The sequence below is a fragment of the Pecten maximus genome, chromosome 18 (assembly GCF_902652985.1).
Source record: "Pecten maximus chromosome 18, xPecMax1.1, whole genome shotgun sequence".
In the NCBI taxonomy this organism is placed as follows: Eukaryota; Metazoa; Mollusca; class Bivalvia; order Pectinida; family Pectinidae; genus Pecten; species Pecten maximus.
Genome location: NC_047032.1, coordinates 17,194,127 through 17,218,971, shown reverse-complemented (window position 1 = coordinate 17,218,971; position 24,845 = coordinate 17,194,127). Strand labels below are relative to the sequence as shown.

The 24,845-nt window shown below is 39.4% G+C and overlaps 1 protein-coding gene across 3 annotated transcripts in view; it reads left to right on the top strand.

The window, feature by feature from the left end:
• Positions 1-24,845, top strand: part of LOC117317060 (hemicentin-2-like) — a 47,540-nt gene that overhangs the window by 15,072 nt on the left and 7,623 nt on the right. For all 3 annotated transcript variants that reach the window (XR_004530086.1, XM_033871846.1, XM_033871847.1), the window contains 3 exons: positions 3,388-3,693; positions 4,575-4,601; positions 5,121-5,192. Coding sequence is in view for 2 of the 3 variants with exons in the window: in XM_033871846.1 (XP_033727737.1) it covers positions 3,388-3,693; positions 4,575-4,601; positions 5,121-5,192 (405 nt within the window). In the remaining variant the exon portion in view is untranslated. The remainder of the gene's footprint in view (positions 1-3,387; positions 3,694-4,574; positions 4,602-5,120; positions 5,193-24,845) is intronic.

Sequence of the window (24,845 nt, the reverse complement as noted above, 5' to 3'; positions counted from 1 at the left end):
AAAGGAATAAAGTGAACAACATGAAAAAGTAAGCTAAGTTATCCTTCTTCGCTAATGTTAATGGTTTGATAGATTTACTAGATGCCTCTGATTCAAAATCTTACTGGCGACTTATGCGCCGATTGATTGGGAAATCAGCAAAGGCAGAAACTATTCCTACACTGTTTAACCATGAAAAAAAATCTTTAGTACATGATGATGAAAGTAAAGCAAATGTTTTAAATAACTATTTCTGTTCAAAAGCAAATATCGGTGACGATCTAGATAACCCTAGTTTCTAATCCCGCTGTTATTCATCAATTCATACAATAACATTTACCAGAACCGATATTCTTGATATTCTGAAAACTTTGAAATTAAACAAGGCAACAGGGGTTGACTTTATAAGCCACAACATGTTGAAAAACACTGCAGAAACAGTTTGTGAACAGCTTCATATATTATTTATCCTTCCGCCTGGAAATTGGCTACTGTTCTACCATTATTTAAGAAAAATGAGAGATTCTTACCCTCTAATTACAGACCTATTTCATTACTAAGCATTGTTGGTAAACTGTTTGAAAGAATTATACATAAATACCTCCATAACTATTAACTAGATAATAACTTATTATATAAATATCAGTCCGGTTTTGTTAAAGGACATTCGACTGTTTACCAGCTAATTGAAATATATCATAATATCTGCTCAGCATTAGAAAGAAAAAAAAACATGTATGACTTTTTTTATATATCCAAAGCTTTTGATAGAGTTTGGCACAGGGGTCTGGTGATAAAATTGCATGCGTACGGTATAAGAGGAAATATTCTTTCCTGGATCCATAATTATTTACAGGATAGGAAACAACAGGTAGTGGTCCTTTAAAAGCAGGTGTTAAACAGGGTTCTGTTCTTGGTCCTTTGTTATTTTTAATATTTATAAATGATATATCGGATAGTTTACATTCACTAGCAAGAATGTTTGCTGATGATACATCCTTATCATTTTCCTCTAATAGATTAATAGAAATAGAACAAGTAATGAATCACGATCTTGCGCTGATAGAAGAATGGGCTGATAAATGGAAAGTAAATTTTAATTCCTCTAAAACTGATGTCGTAGTTTTCCATTGTTCTACAACCCCTTTAAATATAAATTTGACATTTGATAATACACCACCTCAGATATCTTCAAACCACAAACATCTAGGAGTAACGCTAAATGACAAGTGCAAATGGATAGAACATGTAAAAAATGTAGGCAAATCAGCTTCAAAACACTTACCAGTCCTTCGTAAATTAAAATTTACTTTAAATAGAGATACATTGTCAAAATTGTACACTGTTTTTATAAGACCTCTTTTGGAATATGCTTGCGAACTATGGGATGAATGTAATAGTATAAATTCAGACAAGTTAGAGAAACTTCAGTTAGAAGCTGCCAGAATTGTCTCTGGTCTCCCTATCTTCACAAGTCGACAAAGTTTATGTTATGAAACAGGATGGGATACTTTAAGTAATCGTCGTAAAGTTAGAAAACTTACTTTATTTTACAAAATACGCAATAACCTTACCCCTTCCTATTTACATGACATTATGCCCAATTAAGTACACACTGTTTTTATTCTTCAGGTGATCGGAAATTGAATACCTTGCATACAAGGCTTAGGTATAAATGTAGCGCTTAAAGTGCAGATCTAAAACGTATTAAATTTAATCGAGTCGATGCTCTGATGGTATAGGGAATGCAGAACATGTTTTGTTAGAATGTCCATTATTTGTGGCTTCTAGAAATATATTGATACACAAAATTACTAACGTGGTGAATGTACTTGATATATCAACAGATATGTTGCTATTCGGTTCTGACATGCTTTCTGAAAACGAAAACCGTACTTTATTTTTATTAGTCCAAGACTTTATTGGCCATACTAAACGTTTTGATTAATTAATTCAGCTAACATACAATTAACCTAACATCTCGGTGGCATTGTGATACTAAGTTGACATGGTTCACCGCGTCCCCACCAGCAGGGAGTTTAAAGCTCGGAAAGCCCGGGGGACGGGATCTGTGATATGGTACAGAAAGAAAGAACATACATTCCTGGTGCGGTGCTATTTGTGTAGTGAGTTTCTGGAAGTGTCTAGCGGTCTGCGGTGCACTCTGCCAATTGGCTATTAGGATGCAATCTAATGATTAGGTTGTTTTTAATACGTTATTTACTGATAAAGGTATTAGTTATTACAGCACAAGTGCAAAAACTATTTTCCTTCTGTTAAATGTAATGTATTTCAATAGTTTATCGAAGCTAACAATCTGTTGGTATATTTATTCATATTATCTGGAATTGCATACATGTTTGCATATGAATATGTTAATCAGTAATGAAGTCATTTACTCTGATAATTTAAGTTTATTTGTAAAACATGTACATGCAGCACGTTTCGTGTATATGTGCAGTATACACTATTGTTGCTCTTAATAACAATGAGTTGAACATTCTATTGGAGCAAGAAATTTAGCTAAATGCACTTAATATATATATATATGAAATATATGTATCTCCATAGCTTTACATTGTAAATTAACTTATATTCAATCCAGACATGCGGGTACAGTGACTTCATAATATGACATATGTATATGGTAAATTTTATCTTATATCTATTTTGGACATGTTCATATCATCATCAATCGTCTTTATTATTTTCGGTCATGTATATTCATTTCAGCATTTATGTTATACGGGAAAAGACGGATTATAAGTGTTATACTTGTGTCTAATCCCATTTGTGTTTTGACAATAAAATATGTTTAAATCAAAATCTCTACGGACATGCTTAAGACTGGAGAGTAATCATTCCAGGCATGACTGGGTCTAAAGAGGGGCATTGTAGACATTTATCATAGACTCGTTTTGTACAGGCCAAATATCCATACATGTTATAATGTAATTTCACGTATTTTAAAATTTTCGATTGAAAAGGAAAAAAAAAAAAAAAAAATTATAATGTTCCAGAAACTACAATGTAGTTCATCTTACCCACTAGACTGTAAATACAGTCTCTCAGTGCCGTTGGCTCGGAGTAATTATCATTCGAAACGTTTTTGAAAATTGCAGATTCAAAATAAGATTGCAAAACTCAAGGCTTTCCATTAGTTATCTTTTATGTTATGCATATCATAATGAATCTCATCGGTATACCTTCGTATATTTTTGCATGACCTTTAAGCAAACCGCGCTTTTTAAGTATTTATTCACCTTTCTATGGTGCATGTTTCTATGGTGATATTTTGTAACATATTTGTTTCAGATATTATATAGAGTCGTCAGAATAAATATATTGAGTTAAAAGTATGCTGTTAACAGCAAGAAAATAAGCATTTTTATATTTTGTTTTTTGCAGCAAGGCCACAGATTTCCTCGCCTGAAGATGGGAAAATTCTGACATGTGATGCTGGAGAATATATTTCAACATCTGTCTCGGTAACGTCAAACCTGAATCCTTCGAACTTTTCGTGTCACCAATTAAATGGCAATTCAAAATTGTCGTGTAATATTACTCACAGAAAAGACAACTTGGTGACCTTTAACGTCTCCATTCAAAACATCCAGCTGTCTAATACTGGGAGGTATATGTGCATGGCTTCTAACCGGCTAGGGACGAACAACATCACCATAGATATCATCGTAGAAAGGACAGAACCCAGAGGTAATATTAAAATTCTAAGTTGCAGATTTTAATATAATTGTTTTCATGCAACATGCCTGTTCGTGAATATTACATGTATCACTAGCATTTGTTACATAAAAGTCACAGATGTTCTTTTTAAGCTCTTCTATTCTCTGACTATATAGAGCCGTATACCCAAGGACTGGTCTTATTTGGTTAGCTTATAATATACATTATATGTACGAAGCCAGGTTAAGTAATATACAATGTGAGGTATAGTGATATTCCATATGAGGTTTAGTGATATACAATGTGAGGTATAGTGATATACAATGTGAGGTATAGTGATATACAATGTGAGGTATAGTGATATACAATGTGAGGTATAGCGATATAAAATGTGAGGTAAAGTGATATACAATGTGAGGTATAGCGATATAAAATGTTAGGTAAAGTGATATACAACGGAGGTATAGTGATATACAATGTGAGGTTTAGTGATATACAATGTGAGGTTTAGTTATATACAATGTGAGGTATAGTGATATAAAATGTGAGGTAAACTGATATACAATGTGAGGTATAGTGATATAAAATGTGAGGTAAACTGATATACAATGTGACGTAGAGTGATATACAATGTGAGGTATAGAGATATACAATGTTAGGTAACGCGATATACAATGTGAGGTAAAGTGATATACAATGTGAGACATAGTGATATATACAATATGAGGTATGGTGATATACAATGTGTGGTATAGTGATATACAATGTGTGGTATAGTGATATACAATATGAGGTATAGTGATATACAATGTGAACCATAGTTATACACAATGTGAGGCGAGCTTTGTAAAAATGACGGTACTCTTGTTAAATCATATGATAATAATGATTATCAACATTTCTTCTTTTAGTCCCGGTGACAAATGCGAATGAAGGCAGTAAGTATTTTATTTAACTTTCGAATTCATTTTAATTGATATTAAAATAAATGCAAGGGAAGCGGGTGCTCACATGTATCCTTTTCCCCATGATCGCTGGAGCATAACCAGACGTCGCACTTAATTATGTTGTTTGTTTAAATATGAACTAATTCAGTCGAATGGTTAATGAGACCTACGTAAAAGCGAACAGACAAATGCCTTCGTAGCATGTGATTTTTTCAATATCAAATAATCGTTGATGTCATTTAGGTGCAAGAATGTTTTAGAGGTGGTCTTTAAACTGTAAGCTTGTTTTACATTGATAACGGAACACCTGGATTGGAATACCATACAACATTGGCATTGAAAATGTACCTTAATTGTAATATCTTGTCAATCAAATAATTTAAGACAAGGCAAGAATTTATTTTAAAATCAAATTGTCTTTTTCTTAACTTCGAATATTGTCTGGTATTGTCGGGTATTGCCGGGTATTGAAATCATATATCAGCTATAACCTAGAGTTATTTTTTTCAGATATGATCCTTGTATGGGTAATTACTGCAGTAGCTGTTATTTTCGTGGTTGGCATACTGATTTGGCGTTGTCGTAAGTTATATTTGTTTTTGTTGTTATTTGTTAATCTCAGATTAGAAAGAATAAGAATAATGTCTAGGGTTTAGATAATGCAAGGTTCTTATACCATTGTATTGTGTTTAATTCCTAGAACTATAGTTTTTGCCGGGAGCTGGAACAGGTCTAACTGCCAGCACGAAATATGATTTTAAAATGTTACAGGTTTGATATCACAAACACTTCAATTCAAAACGAAAATATAATTATCAAAATGCCATATTTGGCAAGTTATTGTCCTTTAATTCTTAATTGATAACAGAAAAGTTAATCATAGAGCGTTGCGCGTTATTTAATATGTGTGGAATCCTGTAAAATTTATAGGACTGTAACCTTCCACAAAAGGCAGGCTAATGCATACAATAAAAATGTACTTAATTAAATCACAAGTTTAGTTGAACTTTTGACTGATTTCATAATTTTATGTATATAGACATATTATTAATGTCCAGACACAATTTACTCCATTACCTAAAACTCCTGGAGAAAATACTGTGAGATTTAGTGGTTTTTTTTGTTTTTTTTAGATGTTCGAATTTGAAAAAAAAATACCGAATAGATAAATTTTAAACAGTACACAAAAGTAAATTCTATTTTCAGAGACAAGTTTCTCTCGTAAATGCAAGATTATATCTATATTATATAACTATATTGCTGTAACGACATTGTTATAACTTAAAGAGACGTTATATTTGATAACACTTTCGTTGTAACATTTTGACTACAACATGCAATTATGCTGAAAAAAGGGTGATTTCAGATTTTTAGGATGAAGAACAACAAGAGTTCTTAACAACTCAAATAGCATTTAAAAAAATTAAAAGTAGACAAATTTGGATGGCAGAGCCTACCAAATCAGAAAATCAAGAGCGCAGCTACAACCACCTGACTCGCCGTTAATCAAAAGGAAACGCAGGGACCTGCGAATAACAGTCCTTATACTACATTTTTAAGATTTTTAGATTATTTTTTTTGTCATTTTTTTTTAAATTATGCCACATTGCGTCTGCAAAATATGCTACAAAGGGCCAATAATAGGTCCTAATCAAATACATATAGACTTAAATTATACATCCCCCATTCCAAAAAAAACAAAACAACAACAACATGTAAACACCTTGTAGAATTAACTGTAGTATATTTCGTTATTCCATTATATTTAGTTAGAAATGTTAGTGTTAGTAGTTTTAGTAGTTCAGGTTTATGTTGACCATGAGTAATTAGATGGGGTGCCCTATTTGCCCTACTTTGCCCGACTTAATTATGTACATGCCGACCGTGAGATTTTAGGCAGCGTAATACACCGGTCATTCACTGATAACGCGTTAATTACCTTGATCCGTGGCTACTGGTCTACGTTTGACACTGTTTGGGATTTATTGCCCCATGGCTTCGGGAGATCACTCTGGGGGTTCTTTATAGGTCCTCTGTCTATATTACCCTATGGTCATCATATACTCATCCCTAATTACCATCTAAATGTTTACATGTATGTGTATCCACATATCTAGGTCAACGGACCGCCTGCTCCGACAGTTTGCCCGACTGCTCCGGCAGTTTGTTCGACTGCTCCGACAGGATTTGGTCAAGTTATGTCAGAAGGTCAGTTCAGGACACGTTTGCCCGATCGGGCAATCGTTGCCCGACAGACTTTAGTATATAAGGAAGAGTGAGAGAGAGCTCGGGGAGTTCGGATTCGAGGTGCCTAGGTGTTGCTTTGTTGGATTGTGCTGGATATGTTTGAGAGGGATTACCTCAAACTGTGTAACTGTTGTACATGTTGTCGATACTAAATACAAGAGTCTGAAACCGGGAGACGGTGTTGTTTTGTGATGTTCTCGACGGCCCACGTATACTAAATTATCCAAAACTCGGACATTGTAGCGAGTGCCCGACGCTACCACTGAGGGCATTGCCGAGTGACTCCGGAACTGTGACACGGTTGTTGTGTTCGCCGGGGGTTTTCGCGCTACAATTGGTGGCAGCGGTGTGGGATTTAAGTTGAGATTTTAAATATGGAACAACACAATAAAGCTCTCCGTCAAGAATCTTTGATTGATTCTGGACTTGATGTATCGCCGATAAATCCTAGATTTACCAGCACACCTAGAAGACCTAAGTCCATGGCGGCTAGAACTCCCCTACAAAGGAGGCGCCAGGATGATGTTTTTACAGACGCACACACGTCCGGTCGAGATGGATCGACACAGGAGGGATGCTGTTCGCTATTTGTGTGCGTGTCCTCTCTAGTAACTTTAGCATTAGGATTAACTGCTCTACTGGTGTATTGGAGTTATGAGTACATCTCCAATTATATCGCTATCGATATCGACGCCCTACGGAGACATGCTAAACGAGAAGGACAAATTGGGCTTGTATGTGTGGTACTGTTTACCATGGGTTTTTTATTCGTCAAGATAAGAAGAATGACGAAAAATGTTGTCAAGTTCGACCGGGAGATGAAAACAAACGACAACCACAGTAGTCGACACTCAGTAGTGGAGGATTGGCTGGATAATGTGCCATATGCCGACAATAGTGAGACGGAAATCTCAAGATCGTCAGAATCGCTAAGGGATTTCGGCCAAGCTCTGGAGGATTTATACCGACGAGCGTACCAAGATAAACCTGATTTAGTGGAGGAACACACACTCCAAGCATTTTTGGATAAATGTAATGAATCGGAAGAATTTCGCCTCGCGGTCAAGAGGACCAAACCAAGAAATATATACGAAGCTGTATCCAATGCCATGCAGGAAGAATGTCTACGTGTTGGAGAAAGGGAATTAAGAAGAGAAAATAAACCTCCTGTGAGGCCAGTGATGTGTGTCGATTTGAACGCACAACAAACAAGATATGGTAATCATTCACGTGGAAACCGGGAAAACTTCGGAAATCCACAGAGGAGAGACTTTCATGGAGGTAAGCGACAAAACACATTTGATCGTAGGGATTTAAACGGCAATCGATCGGGCGTGAGGGTCTAGGTCCGATCGAAGCAGTTAAACGATCCAGGCGAGGTAAAGGTCGGGCTAAAATGACAAAGTGGGGAACGGAGAATCGGGTAATAAGTAACAGTACCGGAAACACATTCAGATCCCCTCACCGGGAAACGGGAAGTGAGATCAGGTACAAACAGTTAACCAGAACACTCCAAAACACACTAAGTCATGAACAGCCCTTCAGTACCATTGACGGGTCACAAACTGCCGATGAACGGAACCAGTGCTCAAAATCGCCAGACATTCCGTTTGAAATCGGTAGTGAGAAGTTGGAGTTACCTACGAAAACCGTTGGGGAAACTAATACCACTTCTAGTGAACCGGAAATTGAAAAACGACATATTCCAGACACCACCAGTTTAAACAAATTACGGGATGGTGCGGTGCTAGTTAAAAATCATGGATCAATGATGATAAAAGGTGATGATGACGGAAGCCCAGTGATATGGAAAATAGATACTGGAGCAAAAAGAACATTCATTTCGGTGGAAACCTATAATGAACTTACTGAACAACCACTCTTATCACCCGTGAATTCAAAGTTTTGTGCCGCGGGAGGTAGTACTGTAACATGTTTGGGAGAGAGTGTCATGCAGCTCACATTCGGAGATAATATATACAACTTCACGGTTATCGTCGCGGAGATAAGTACCAACCTGCTGGGAGAAGATTTTATTGCACAATACCGGTGTAACTGGGACCACGATGAAGGTTGTTTCATTATCAATGGCGCCCGCCAGCCACTCAACGACAGTATTGACATACGATCCGGGGGGGGGGGGGGGGGGGGAGGGGGTAATTGCCCTGGAAACTGTAGTGGTACCAGCAGGACACGAGGCTATCATCAAATCTACCGTTACCAACAACCACTTCCGGAATACTGAAATCTCGATACCCGGAATACTTACCCCAGAGAAACGTTTTATGGAGCGGTATGGAGTAGCTATCGCCAGGACGCTAGTTGATGCTGCAGGATCCAGTATCCCGACGAGAGTCTATAATCTGGGTGATTCAGACATAACTATATACAAGAATGTACACATGGCATTATTTACCCCAGTAGCGAGGATTAAGGAGATATACCAAAGTGGAGAAAATGTATTACATGTACAATCTATGTGTGATGAGGATAAAGGCTTACCTGAACATTTAGTCTGTATGTATGAAGAAGGCTGTACTGGATTAAATGAAAAACAACGCAGAGAATTCAAATGTTTCCTAATAAGGAATAAGATTAGTTTTGCGAAACCTGGAGAGGCCGGTCGGACGAATCTGACTACACACAAGATTAGCCTAACGAACGATTCTCCAATTAAGGAACCCCCACGACGCATCCCGCTACACAAACGAGACGTTTTGGATGAACAGATTGAGAAATTGGAGAAACAAGGTCTGATTGAAAAATCTTCAAGCCCATGGTCTTCACAACTTGTTCTTGTGCAAAAGAAAGACGGAAGCTGAAGAATGTGTGTAGACTACAGGAAACTTAACGAGAGAACCGTTAAAGATGCATACCCGATAACTAGGATCGATGATAATCTCGACGCACTGAGTGGGGCAGACTGGTTTTCTTCATTAGACCTGGATATGGCTTACCATCAAGTCCCAATGGATGAGGAAAGTAAAGAATTAACTGCGTTCGCGACACCGAGAGGAGGCCTTTACCAGTATGTGACAATGCCATTCGGATTATGTAATAGCCCGGGAACGTTTCAGCGACTAATGGAAAAAGTCCTGACTGGTTTACAATGGCAAAAAGCGGTCTTATATCTAGACGATATCATTGTTTACGGCCGAACATTTGATGAACATTTTGCCAATCTTGAGAAAGTGTTAGAAAGAATCAATGGAGCAGGGCTGAAACTAAAGGCTAAAAAGTGCCATTTTCTTCGGAAAGAAACAAAGTTCCTCAGACACATCGTATCCAAAGACGGAGTACGCACGGATCCAGACAAGATAAGTACAGTTAAAAACCTACCAAAACCAGAGTCAATAACAGACGTAAGAAGCTTTCTCGGCCTTACTTCCTATTACCGGCAGTTTATCAAAGATTATGCTTCCATAGCCAAGCCATTGTTTGACCTCACTAAAAAGGACAACAAATTCCATTGGACAGCCGACGCTGATACGGCGTTTAACGAGCTGAAGCAAAGATTGACAGGATCAGAAATCTTGGCTTACCCAGACGTAAACGGAGGTGAATTTATTCTGGATACGGACGCTTCAAATTACGCTATTGGAGGAATATTGTCTCAAATTAAAGATGGAAAAGAGAGGGTGATTTCTTACGGAAGTAGAAGTTTGGATAAAGCAGAGAGAAATTACTGCGTTACGAGAAAGGAGATGCTGGCTCTTGTGTACTTCTCTAAGTATTACAAACATTACTTAATCGGAAAACCGTGTAAAGTACGTACAGATCACGGTTCCCTTACCTGGCTAAATCGCTTCAAGGAACCGGATGGACAGGTACACAGGTGGTTACAGCAACTCAGTCAATTCGACATGAAGATCATTCACAGACCGGGACAGAAACATGGTAACGCAGACGCGTTATCAAGACTGTGCAGAACTGATGGTGATATTTGTAAGCAATGTAAAATGCCATGGGAATACACCTATGAAACCCCAAAACCGGAAGTAGATACAGTACAGAAACACACCGAAGAAACTGAACAGACAAACGAAGAAAATGATGTCGTGTTTCAAACAAAATCCGGACTACAGATATCGATATATTCCAAAGATATCAGACATGCTGAAGTGGACGCGTTAGTTAACGCAGCAAATGAACACCTAACCAACGGTGCCGGTGTGGTGAGGGTAATAGCCGACGCAGCAGGAATCCACTTCAAAAGGGAGTGCGAAGACTACCTAAAGACCCATGGGAGGTTGCCAGAGACAGGTGTATTTACTACCACAGCAGGGGACCTTCCGTATCGCGGAATTATACACTGTCTTGGTCCGAAGTGGGACAACTACGGGAGAGACAGTAAAAATGAATGTATAAACAATCTAGAAACAACAATAACGAATGTTGCACGGGAGGCTGAAAAACAAGGTTTTATCAGAGTAGCTATATCTTCCGTCAGCTCAGGACTATTTGGAGTACCAAGGGAAATATGCGCGTAGGCATACCTTAACGGATTACTGAAGTTCTCAGAAAAATATAGAGAAAATGTACAGGAGATACACATCGTCGATATCGACCCTAACATGATAGGAATCATCAGAGATACATTTAAATGTCATTTCAGCAGAACAAACGAACCTCATCCAACTTACGCTATAGACAGTAGCTCGATGTCTGAGGGATCGGAAAATAATCAAAACTTAAAAAGTGTAGACGAAACACCGGGAGGCGTTAGGCAAAGGAGGGGGAGGAAACCCAACCGACCACATGTGGCTCGCACGAAACTTCCCCCGAAAGTTGACCTTACATTAAATGTTCTGCGTCAAAGACAAAAAGCGGATTCTATCCTTGGTGTACTTTACAAATTAAAAACAGAACGGACGGAGAAGCCTGTGTGGACAGACATATCTCCTGAATGTCCGGAACTTAAATACTGGATCGGTAAATGGAACCTTTTAGAAATACACAACGAAGTGTTGTGTTTACGATGGCACAATGATGATGGGAGCACAAAATGGAGGATTTGTATTCCGGACGAGATGGTGAACGAGATAATATGGTATCTCCACGACGCCCGTGTCAGCGGCCATTTTGGAATTACAAAGACGTTAGACAAAGCAAAAACCTGCCCTTATTATTGGCGAAACATGAGCACAACGGTACAGGACTATGTATCTTCATGTGAAAAATGTGGCGAATACAAAAATCCACCAAATTCAAAACGACATGCCATGAAACCGTATTTGATGGGAGGACCATTTGAGAGACTGGCAACGGATATAGCAGGACCTTTTCCGACCACAGAATACCAGAACAAATACATTCTCGTCGTCAAAGACTACTTCACAAAATTTACAGAAATATATCCCATGGCAGACATGCAGGCAGAAACTGTGGCGGACCTCATAGTTAAAGCGTGGATAACACGATATGGGTGTCCCTTAGAAATCCATTCTGATCAAGGCCGACAATATGAGAGCGTCGTTTTCACTGAAATGTGCAAATTACTAGAAATGCACAAATCCAGGACTACGCCATTACATCCTAGATCGGACGGTATGGTGGAACGCATGAATCGGTCTATTCAAGATATGCTGGCGAAATATGTGAAGACAAACCAGAGGGATTGGTACGTACATTTGCCGTTTGTCGCTATGGCCTACAACAGTACACCTCACAGCGGTACAAATATATCGCCGCGACGTATGGTGTTTGGTAGGGAGATGGTTTTACCATTGGACGTCATGACGGAACCACCTGTTCAAGACCCAGGAATGGAATGTTCTGCTGAATACGTTCAAGATTTACAAGAAAAACTCCGTGAGACACACAAAATAGCACGACAGCAGTTAAAAAGGGAGACAAAGCGACAGAAAAAACAATACGACACGCGCGTCAAAGCGCATTCTTACGAAATCGGACAACTCGTCTGGCGCTATCAAACCGACAACACTCCAGGACGAAAGAAGAAAATCTCACGACATTGGACAGGTCCCTGGGTAATAACAGAGAGATATGGAGACGTCCTTTTCCGAATACAGTGTAAGGAAACCATTCCCGGAGTGGTTATACATGGAGATAATATCAAAGCCTATCGTGGACCAAAGATAATCTCATGGTACAAAAACCCCATAGAGACACCACCATCACCGACACCTGTATTCCCAGACGTCAAACTGATGACGATGTCAGTGGTCTATCGGAGGTTGCGTCGGGCGGCGAGTCAACTGACCACGAGGTATACGGATCATCAAATTGTCCGTCACCAACAGAGGCGGTCGATCCAGACCCCCCAATACGTAGAAAACGGGCAGGGAAATCTGAACAAAACAAAACAGAGAGAGTATTGTCCACTAGAACAAGACAGATAAAGTTACCGGCTCGATACAAAGATTAAGCCACACACAAGATGGAAATGGAAGATAAAGGACATAGATGCGGCGACTGCGGAAAAATATACAAAAGCAAAAGAAACCTCAATCGTCACCGGAATGTTAGTCATGCCGATAACATCAAAGTCAAATACTGTCACATCGACGGGTGTGAACGGTCATTCACACGAACAGAATACCTAAAACTTCACCTAACGAGGGTTCATAAGTTATCCATTGAGACAGCTAGAGGAATGGCAAAAGATGCAGAGTACAATAATTTAGAAAGGGACAACCATGATAACACCACAAAGTCGTTGTTCGACCTAATAGAGGAAATTACCAGTCCAGAGAGTCCACCACACATCCCGGATCAGGTCATGGGCTATCCAACACCTGTCGGAAGTCCGAGGGACAATTATGGATGCGAGATTAATTCGGAGAGTGAACCAGAAGAAGAGTCTATGAACAGTACACCAAGTTCTCCTCATTCGCCGAATAATTTCGATGACGGTACGTCAAGTTTCGATGACGAGGAGGAGAACTGTAGTGTGTCTGACAGGAGAGAGATTCTCTCTGAGGAAACCTTCACAATCAAACTAATGACCCGCACGGTACGGGAAGGAAACTCTGTGACCACAGAAAGAAACCAAATTTTCGAGGCGAGGTGTAATGGTCGACAAGTTCCACCATACAATGTCGACTGGAACAGTTTTTTCACGTTCTTAAAGGACGAAATTAGTGAACATTCCGATAAACAATATTCCAGAAACGCGGAAGATGTTGAAGATTTAGACCAGTGAACTTTAATTTGAATTACATTCCTGCTATAGCTGTGACATTCATTGGAGTACATTTATTTAAAACACGATGTGAGAACTTTTTGGATTATATTAATTTGAAGAAACTACACCACTGTGATGTGAACATAAACTGTGACTTTCCGGATATCGTGCTGTTGTGACTTTAACTTTATTACTAACGTTAGTGTGTGAAAAACGTTAGGGTTAATACTTATCATAAAATACGGACATTCCATGAATTACATTACCGTGATTTGTGTAGTCACAAAATGTGTTTAAAACATTGGACTCGTACCTTATACGAACCCGCGATATTCCATCTATGTGATTATTATCGCCATATATGTACTTGTAAATTTCATAGAAATATAATATTCATCATCATTGTTGCTAGAGAATATCCTAAATGTTAATCTTAAAATGTCATATGCATTTACGTAAATGAATTTATGTTTGTTCCACTATTATGAATATGGTGTTAGTATTACGAATAGTTAGTTGGGAAATAGCGTCCTGAATGGGTTTGTTATTGGGTATTCTATATCCACACAAAACATAACCCCCGGGAACGCTAATAGTATGCTTTCATCGACGGGCACTAGTTGCCCATGCGATGTATTGTTCATAGAATAGTGTACATGTACATTTAGTTATCGTCGGCGGACACTTGATATCCATGCGACAAGCGTATGTATACATATCAAATTATAGGTTTTTTGTTTGTAATTTTATCTATCGCACATATTTTATATTGAGAGAAAAAAAGAGAGGAAGAATATGATCACTTGTTGAACAGTGGAAGTTCAATGTTCCAAAGGAGGGGGAAGTGTAGTATATTTCGTTATTCCATTATATTTAGCTAGAAATGTTAGTGTTAGTAGTTTTAGTAGTTCAGGTTTATGTTGACCATGAGTAATTAGATGGGGTGCCCTATTTGCCCTACTTTGCCCGACTTAATTATGTACATGCCGACCGTGAGATTTTAGGCAGCGTAATACACCGGTCATTCACTGATAACGCGTTAATTACCTTGATCCGTGGCTACTGGTCTACGTTTGACACTGTTTGGGATTTATTGCCCCATTGCTTCGGGAGATCACTCTGGGGGTTCTTTATAGGTCCTCTGTCTATATTACCCTATGGTCATCATATACTCATCCCTAATTACCATCTAAATATTTACATGTATGTGTATCCACATATCTAGGTCAACGGACCGCCTGCTCCGACAGTTTGCCCGACTGCTCCGGCAGTTTGTCCGACTGCTCCGACAGGATTTGGTCAAGTTATGTCAGAAGGTCAGTTCAGGACACGTTTGCCCGATCGGGCAATCGTTGCCCGACAGACTTTAGTATATAAGGAAGAGTGAGAGAGAGCTCGGGGAGTTCGGATTCGAGGTGCCTAGGTGTTGCTTTGTTGGATTGTGCTGGATATGTTTGAGAGGGATTACCTCAAACTGTGTAACTGTTGTACATGTTGTCGATACTAAATACAAGAGTCTGAAACCGGGAGACGGTGTTGTTTTGTGATGTTCTCGACGGCCCACGTATACTAAATTATCCAAAACTCGGACATTGTAGCGAGTGCCCGACGCTACCACAGAGGGCATTGCCGAGTGACTCCGGAACTGTGACACGGTTGTTGTGTTCGCCGGGGGTTTTCGCGCTACATAACAATGTATTACATCTATACGACTGAAATTCTTATGTTTGTCCTGATGTGACTAGCATAGTCTTCACATTGCATTGTCGGATTCCAGATGATCGCACATATATCATATCCGTGATTACATGTGCATATAATGACATAAATATTCAACTGCCACATTGCATATGCTACATGTACTAACAACGTAAAAGTGCAGACGATACAAGATTGGCATGATATATATATATATATAACAGGAAAGCGAATATAGTGCGCCTCCACAGGGGATCGAACCCGCGACCCTTACTTACTGGCCTGCCGCTCTACCGACTGAGCTAAAGGCAAAATCCCCCATCACCGACACTAGAAGCAATGCGGCCATATCACTATGTGCTCTATTAGCAATTAAAATCTGCCACACTATTCTCACTTTTCAAATGTGTTCGCCGCCATCACACATTAACCCAGGTTTTATCCCCAACGAAGCCTCTCATTTTCTAAAACTTGCTCTTGGAGTGGTCAACGGCACCAAATATAACAGAAAAGCAAGTGGTCTCCAACGGGGTCGAACACGCGACCCCCGGTTTACTAGTCAGCCGCTTTACAGACGAGCAAAAGGGCTAGAAAGCAACCGTATCACTATATAAACTACATGTATTTACGATTAAACTTGCGACGTATATGTATATTGTCTTTTGTTTTATGCATGTTTTGGGTTTTGGTTCTGTTTTTGTTTTGTTTTTGAAGCACGGACACATATTAGTATGTATATCTAAATCCGTGGTTGAAGTAATAAGAAGCAAAATCATTCACTTAGACTATTATTTGAAATATATTATAAACATCGAGGTTTTTAATTTAAAGTCAATGCGTATTTAACAAGTTGTGACAAACAGGTTTCGTTTTCCACACATAGAAAGAAATTACAAATGGTATACGTAACGTCCTCACTGTATGTTTAGACAATTGGAATTATAATGTGGAAGTTAGTAATAGAACATCATATAGATTTTGGAAAGATACACGTCTCTGGATAGACTAATACAAACAGAATGAAAACTCCTCATTCACATGTTTTGATACACGCTGTACAATGATAACTTGAGCTATATATTTTTCATTATGCCTTGTTAACACAATATCTAGTAATTTAAGGTCAGGGTGTAAAGAGATCGGCACAGTAAGATTTTGATTTGATTATGAAGTTTTGATAAAATTCTATGATAAAAAATGCAACAACTACTGAAGTTAATGCAATCTATACCCACTTAGAAAATACAGAAGATATTGCATTGTTTCCCTTAAATTATCACATATTTCAAAGACATCTGGAAGACAAAAAACTCTTAAAATATATGGGCTGAGAAAGGGCGGGAATCATTGGCGAAATCTTTGACGTTAAATTCTTATGACGTCACGCTTGATGACAACAGCACCATTCTGAATGGGATGTTCAACTCAGTAATATTTCAGGGTTTACGGTTGTAACCTGGAAAGTTGTGCTTACAATGCTGTTATCTAATGATAATACAATTAAAAACTGTTTTATATAACGCACACATGCAGCAAAATAACCTCTTAGTCCACTCTCGCATCCAATTATTTGATCAGCACCGAAAAAGGGAGGATTCAGATTTAGGTAACTAACAAAATATCTCAAGCCAATCAAATTCGCAAATACATTTACCTCGTCAGTCAAAAGAAAAATAGAAATGGTAACTTTTAAATGAATCAGGCCTTTGACATGGGTTGTGTGGATATTTCGAGAATTGAATAATTTGAACTAACTTTCAGTTATTTGTTTCGACGAGAGAGAAAAACTAGTCAGATCTCGCCGTGCAGGGAACGAGATTTCAAACATGGCTGCCTCTACTGGAGGCGCGCGACTTTTCCCGCGGGACACGATTTCAATGTTGAAAGGGTATAGATTTGATTGGAAATATAGCCTATACACGTGTTGTCTTAAAGAGAGCTTTGCTCTCGCGCCCTTCGGGCGCGATGAGCTGCGCTCTTATAAGGAGTAGATAAGCCTAATAGTTGTATCGACTTGATAGGGATATAAACAACTGGACAGCAATAAGAAATATGTCAAAAACAACGGTGGACTCAACAAGCCCCTGTGATTTACCCGATCGCTTGCATATAGACTTAGCTGATCGAAATAATTCGTACTTCTAAATGTGATAGGTGGCAGAAACAACCAAAAACCTTGCTTCTTTCTATCAGTTTATTTATCAGTTGACAGGAGCGTCGCCACATATATATTTCAGGAGATAGGGAAAAAAAACCTGGAAAATAAAAGCCATTATCTAGAATGCTACCAAGTTATAATTACATGAACAGACATTCTGTACCAGCATGACAAATAGTCGCGTAAAATTGTTATTCAACATTTGTCCGCGCAATATTAGGCAATTACAGGAATTACATACCTTTAACTATCGTGGTGACACGTAGTCAGGATAATGTCAGTCAATCGTAACTGGTATATATCTTGTATTTCGACGTGGTCCCGTAGAACGTACTTGTCCGTCGATAACATGGCTAGTGCGCCGCTCCCCCCAAACACTCCACTTAAATACACCCACAAACACGCCTTTTTTACACGTTCACACTCACTTGCATGCGCTTCACACTTTGACATACCTGGACACAACCGGACAAACAGGTTACAAATATAGACACAATATTACATGACCACTGAACGCACATGGACACTATAAATAGACACACAGGTAAACAGAGAACACTCTCTGTAACCAGTAACGCATATAAATACACTTGACAATACAATAAGATGACGATTGACCCTACGACATACTCCCCCTGTTTAAAAATGTCGTCCCGACATCCTTAATATAATTTCCTAGTAACAAGAATATTAAAAATCAATAACCTCCAACTTGTTACAACAAATTGGTATACACTTATAATTAGTGCCTGCAAGTAAAATTACATTTCAATAACTTGTACCTGCAACAATATGAAAGTACATTACTTAGAACATATCAAAACAAATGTTCCTGGAAGAAAACAACAAAAATTAGTATAACTTACATGTTCAACAAATTTCACTTCTCAGCATCAGTGATTTTCACCTGGTGTCCAACCTGAAATCAAATTCAAACATTTAAGTTATTAGACAGACAACTGAAAATTAAAAAAATGTCATATACATTTGTACATTCTAACACAAAACCCAGTCATCCTCAACCACTTGGCTCATCTGCCATTCCCCAAAACGGTTTGGCGGTTTTCGCACTCTAGTAGAGCGCCTTGGGCTCTGTTCCCTAACAGCTGATTCATACCTTACAGGACTTGCCTGCGTTTCTTCAAATTGACCTGTTTCCACTGTGTGACTAGTCCCTACACTGTCCCTATACTGACAAGTGGAAAACCCTTGAGAACCACTGTTCTCTACACTGACATGTGAATGAGAATTATCGCACAAATTTGTAGGTATCTTGATACCCTGCCGAGATGTCCTTGGCACATAACATGGCACTTCCTCCTCCCCCGAGCTCGAACTAGAATCGGACATGCTATCGTCCCGCAATGTTGCCCTATCAGAGACTTTACGCCGTCCTAAGGCCCTACAATTCGCTTCCTGAGGCTCCACCTCATTTCGTACCAAATATGGTAACAGCATGTTTCGATGAACAGTTCGAACTCTACCTGACTGTCCACTGTGCTCCAGCTTGACTCTATACACAGGAGTATCCTTGTGTGGTTTGGACAATATCCTATATGGAAATTTCTCCCACTTGTCAGCAAGTTTTGATTTACCCTTAAGGTTAACATTCCTCACTAAAACCCTATCCCCTGGCTTGAGGACAGAATCTCTAACCCGGAGGTCATAATGAGACTTATAGGTCTTAGCTGATTTCTGTGCATGTTTCTCTGCAGTTCTGTATGCAAATTGAAGTCTTGATTGTAACTTACTAACATACTCAGTCTTTGGTTGAAATTGAGAAAATTCTTTCTCATGTAGCCCAAAATAGGCATCCCCAGCAAGCCTGGGATGTCGCCCGAACAACAAATAAAATGGGGAGAAACCTGTACTAACATGCGTAGCTGCGTTGTACGCATGAACCATAGCAGACACATCTGCTTTCCAGTTCTGTTTTTCCTTTTCCTCTAAGGTACCGAGCATCTTTAACAAAGTCTGGTTGAAACGCTCTGTCATACCATTTCCTTGAGGATGGAAAGGTGTCGTACGAGACTTTTTCATGCCAGCTATTTTACATAATTCCTGAATGACTTTAGACTCGAAATTTCTACCTTGATCACTGTGTAATCTGGCTGGGAACCCATAGTGAACTATGAAATTGTCAAACAAAACTCTGGCTACTGTAGTAGCAAGCTGATTTCGGGTAGGGATAGCCTGTGCATAGCGTGTATAATGATCAGTGATCACCAATACATGCTCATACCCACCTTTGCTACGTTCCATCGACAAAAAATCAAGACACACTAACTCCATCGGCTCTGATGACTGTATACAGACCATCTCAGCTTTTTTGGTTACAGCAGTTTTCCGCCGAATACAGCAATCACAAGTTTTCACCCTTTCACCGACATCCTCCTCCATACCACACCAGAAAAATCTAGGTTTGAGAAGTGACAGTGTCCTGTAACGACCTTGGTGACCTTGATCATCATGATATGCACACATGACTTTTGACCTCCATTTCTGTGGAACAACTATTCGCCACACCTTTTCACCATCAAGAAGTAGCCTATGGACTAACATCCCATGCCTGACCTCTAAACGATCCCAATTACTCATTAATTTCCTCACTGACACAGGCTCTCGAGATAATTTCTTACCAGACATTCTAGTACCAAGGTGGATAAGTTCAACAACATGTCTAATTGTTGGGTCTTTCTGCTGTTCCTCAATCCAGTCAACTTGAGTAAAACTTTCACCCGATACCACCTCATCCTGCTCAGCTCCTGGTAACTGCATTGAGTTACTTACCACCAAAGTCTCAGCAAACGGTAACTCACTTCTACCAATGGCTGCAGCCATACACACAGCTCGAACTACTTCTGGAAAAATACATTCATCTCCTTGACCTGGCTTGCGAGATAAACCATCTGCATCCCTGTTGCTCTTGCCAGAGCGGTAGACAAGCTTAAATGAATAATTAACAAACTCTGCCACCCACCGATGTCCCGTGGCATCTAACCTAGCAGAAGTGGTGACATAAGTAAGCGGATTATTATCCGTATATACCTCAAACTGTTTTTGTCCATACAGATAATCCTTAAACTTGTCTGTTATGGCCCATTTCAGACAAAGAAATTCTAGTTTGTGGGCTGGATAAAGTTTCTCACTTGGTTTTAGACCTCGACTAGCATACGCTATAACTCGGTCTTTACCATCTTGCTCTTGGTACAATACTGCACCTAACCCTTCCAATGAAGCATCTGTGTTCAACTTAAATGGTTGAGAGTAATTGGCGTACGCCAAAACTGGTGGGCTTATAAGTTTCTCTTTGAGTAACTCGAATGCCTTCTGACAATCATCAGACCAGACAAATGGGGTTCTGGGGTTTCTAGATTTACTTTTAACCGTGGGATGACCTACCAGAAAATCATTCAAAGGCCGAGCTATAGCAGCATACCCTTTCACAAATTTGCGGTAATATCCTGTGAAGCCTAAAAACGTTCTTACCTCCTTGACTGACTGACATGGTTTCCAGGATTTCAAAGCTTCAATTTTCTCCTCATCAGCAGCTATGCCCTGCTCACTCACAACATGACCAAGATATTTCACCTCAGTTTTGAAAAATTCACACTTTGTGGGATTCAGCTTCAGACCATTAGCCTTAAGTTTTGTGAACACTGCTTCAAGTCTCTCTAAATGCTGCTCAAAACTCTCTGAAAACACTAACACATCATCCAAAAATATCAGACATTCACTCAAACACATATCCCCCATACAGCGTTCCATCAAACTTTGAAAAGTTGAAGGGGCATTACATAATCCAAAAGGTAACCTACGAAACTGGTAAAAACCTAAGGGACCAGCTGTAAAAGCAGTTTTCTCCTTGTCCTGCTCTTCCATCATAACCTGATAATAACCAGACCTTAAGTCCAACTTCGAAAAGAACTTTGATCCTACTAGAGTGTCAAGTGTATCTTCAACTCTAGGCAAAGTATATTGATCCTTGATGGTTTTAGAATTAAGGGTCCGGTAATCTATACAGAATCTCAACTGACCATTTTTCTTTCTTACAAAGACAACATTGGAAGCATAAGGAGACATTGAGTCCTCAATAACCCCAGAGTTTTTCATCTCCTTGAGATGCTGCCTCACTTCTTCATACATGGCAGGTGGAATTTTCCGATATGGAAGTCTGAAAGGTTTATCATCATGTAACCTAATGGTATGCTTCACTAATCCAGTGCAACCTATATCCATCTGACTTGTAGAAAATAAAGAACTCCAGCTACCTAAAACCTGTTGAACTCTCAACATTTGATCCTCAGTAAGGTTCTCAGAGTTCAATTTCACACCTAGAGCCTCTAAATCCAACTGCTCACCACTAGATTTGTCCTCATCACTGACTATCTGTGAATTGACTGATAAGTCCTTCCCATTCACCCCCGGTTTCCAATGATCTATGACCTTGACCTCACTAAGGGTACCAAGTTCCGCTCCAGGCGGTATGTGTATGGGGTAGGCCAACAAGTTACATATTCTCACTGGAACTCTAGCTGTCGTACCTGGATTCATATTAACCACCCTTGGGCAAATGACAACACCCTTAGGGGAATCGTCACTATTCTCTACTACAGCTGTCTCCAGCCTATGAGATTGCCTCTCTAAACCATGTATAGTTAGAGTCTCCCCTGGACCAACATTAACAGCCTTACTGGTAGTCTTCACAGTCAATGAACTACTGATTTCCAGACTACTAAGTGCTGTCTTCCAAACCTGACACACTCCTTCAGCCTCGCACATTGCAAATAATCTCAAGACATGTGTACCTATGATTACAGGAACCTTTTGGTTGTACTTTGTTTCAGGAACTACCAGCATGGGAACAGACAAAGTATCCTGCTTGTTTAAACATTCTATTTCAGCCTCGAAATAGCCTAGGTATGGTAACTTGTGTCCATCAGCACAATATACATCTATACCGAAATCATCCAAAGATCTCGACTGTACATCTCCTGTTAGAGACTTAAAGAATTTGTCACTACATGTAGACACCATTGATCCAGTATCCACTAAACACCTAACAGATGTACCACATATTTGTATTTCAGCTTCATTAGCCTCACCGACTAATCTATCTCTGACACATTTTGGGCTCCCTGTATCACCTCCCCCTATCTGCCCAACAACAGAGGAGGTTAATCTTTTGATTGGGTTTTGTTAGGACCCTTACCTTCATCTTTCTTCTTCTGTGGGTTTTCATCCTTTTCTTTCTTCTTGTAATTCCCAGCTCCTTTGTTCTGGTAATGGCCTTGGGCATTCCTGGAAGAATTTGTATCAACTTTAGTTTCTAGAGATTTAAGTCTACTGGCTAACTCAGTAACCTGCTCAACCAATAAATCTAGCTTTGAACCAAAGTCTTTCTCCACTTGCACTGGTTGGTGTTGAGTACTTTTTTTAGAGTTGCCTCCCTTGACCTTATCAGCGTTTTTTGATCTCTAAATCTACAGCCCTCACCTCTTTGACCAATGAATCAAATGTCCCTGCTGCATCATATCGATGTCTAGTTTGGTTCTTAAGTCGCTCACTACTCAGTGAAGTCCAAAACGTGGATCTTAGCATGACATCTTTAGCAGTATCCTCAATATGACCACTCTCTATGGCAGATTGTAATAGGGATTCAAGTCTACAAGCAAAAGTTACAACAGACTCACCTTCTTGTTGAGATTCAGAGTAAAATTTCTGTAATGTTGCCTCGTATGTAGCTACATTGCCAAATAACCCATTCAGTTTCTCAATAATGAACTCACAACTAGCATCCTCACGCAGAGTAGTCAACATTTGACGGGCTGTCCCCCGCAATGACTGGCGTACTGCCTGACGTACAGCAGATATGGGATAACTATCTTCCCTCATTAAGCATCTTACCTCAAACCTCCAAACATTGAACGTCACATCACCTTTCTGGTCATCTCCACTAAAAGGGGGTATCTTAGGAGTACGAGGTAGCATCATACCTTGATGGCCTGAGGTATTCAACATGGACTCCTCATTTACAGAAGATGATCTTCTAATACCAAGGTTTCCTACTGGAGGTTCCTCGAGCATACTCACACTCACCTTAGCTCTACCTCGACCATATCTCCTTGGAGTACTGGTTTGTCCAGCCTTACCCAGATTTAAGAGGTGTTCGTATTCCTCCGTGGTCAACACTTTATACTTTTTATCATCTAATTTGCTAATCAATTCACTCACCGTGTCTTTGGCTCCTTTAGGATTCCCTGATAGTCTCGGCAACTGGAAGGACTGCAAATCTTTATCCTCTCCGCCGGTCGCCATGATGGACCTTACTGCTGTGGATTTTATATCAACTATAGATACAATAACTATCTCTAGTAACCAAATCCCCAAAAATCCTAACATGAATGAAGATATATGTAAATATGGGTCAACACATAGAAACGATAAACATAAAACATAGAAATATAGATACGATTAAACACTAAACATGAAATATTACTCTCCCACATAAATCACACAATATATATTCACACCGAACACCCGACACTCATTCAAAACATTCCCCAAACCCTATACGATACAATGGTGGTAAAGTGACTACTACCAGGTCGATCCGTTCGCTGTTACACATTGTCAACCCTGTCACAAAGTTATAAAGTATGTCATACATAATATCCATGAATACAGTAACATTGTGGCGAAGACAAATACAACAAAAATGCATTGAGAAAAATGATTGTCATAGCACTCACTGTCCTAACACAAAACGTGTGTCCGTAGCCTTGACCTTGTCAATTGTCAATGGTGTCCTGGTCACTAGCGTGTTTGTAAGGCATTCCTCAACGTATCCATCAGTCCTGGTCCCGTAGACGCTTAGTCACGCACTGTGAACGCGATGTGCACATATAGAACAGCGAATACACAGCTCCGAACAAACATTTTAAACTTGCAAGATTTTACACACTGTAGACGAATAACACTATCC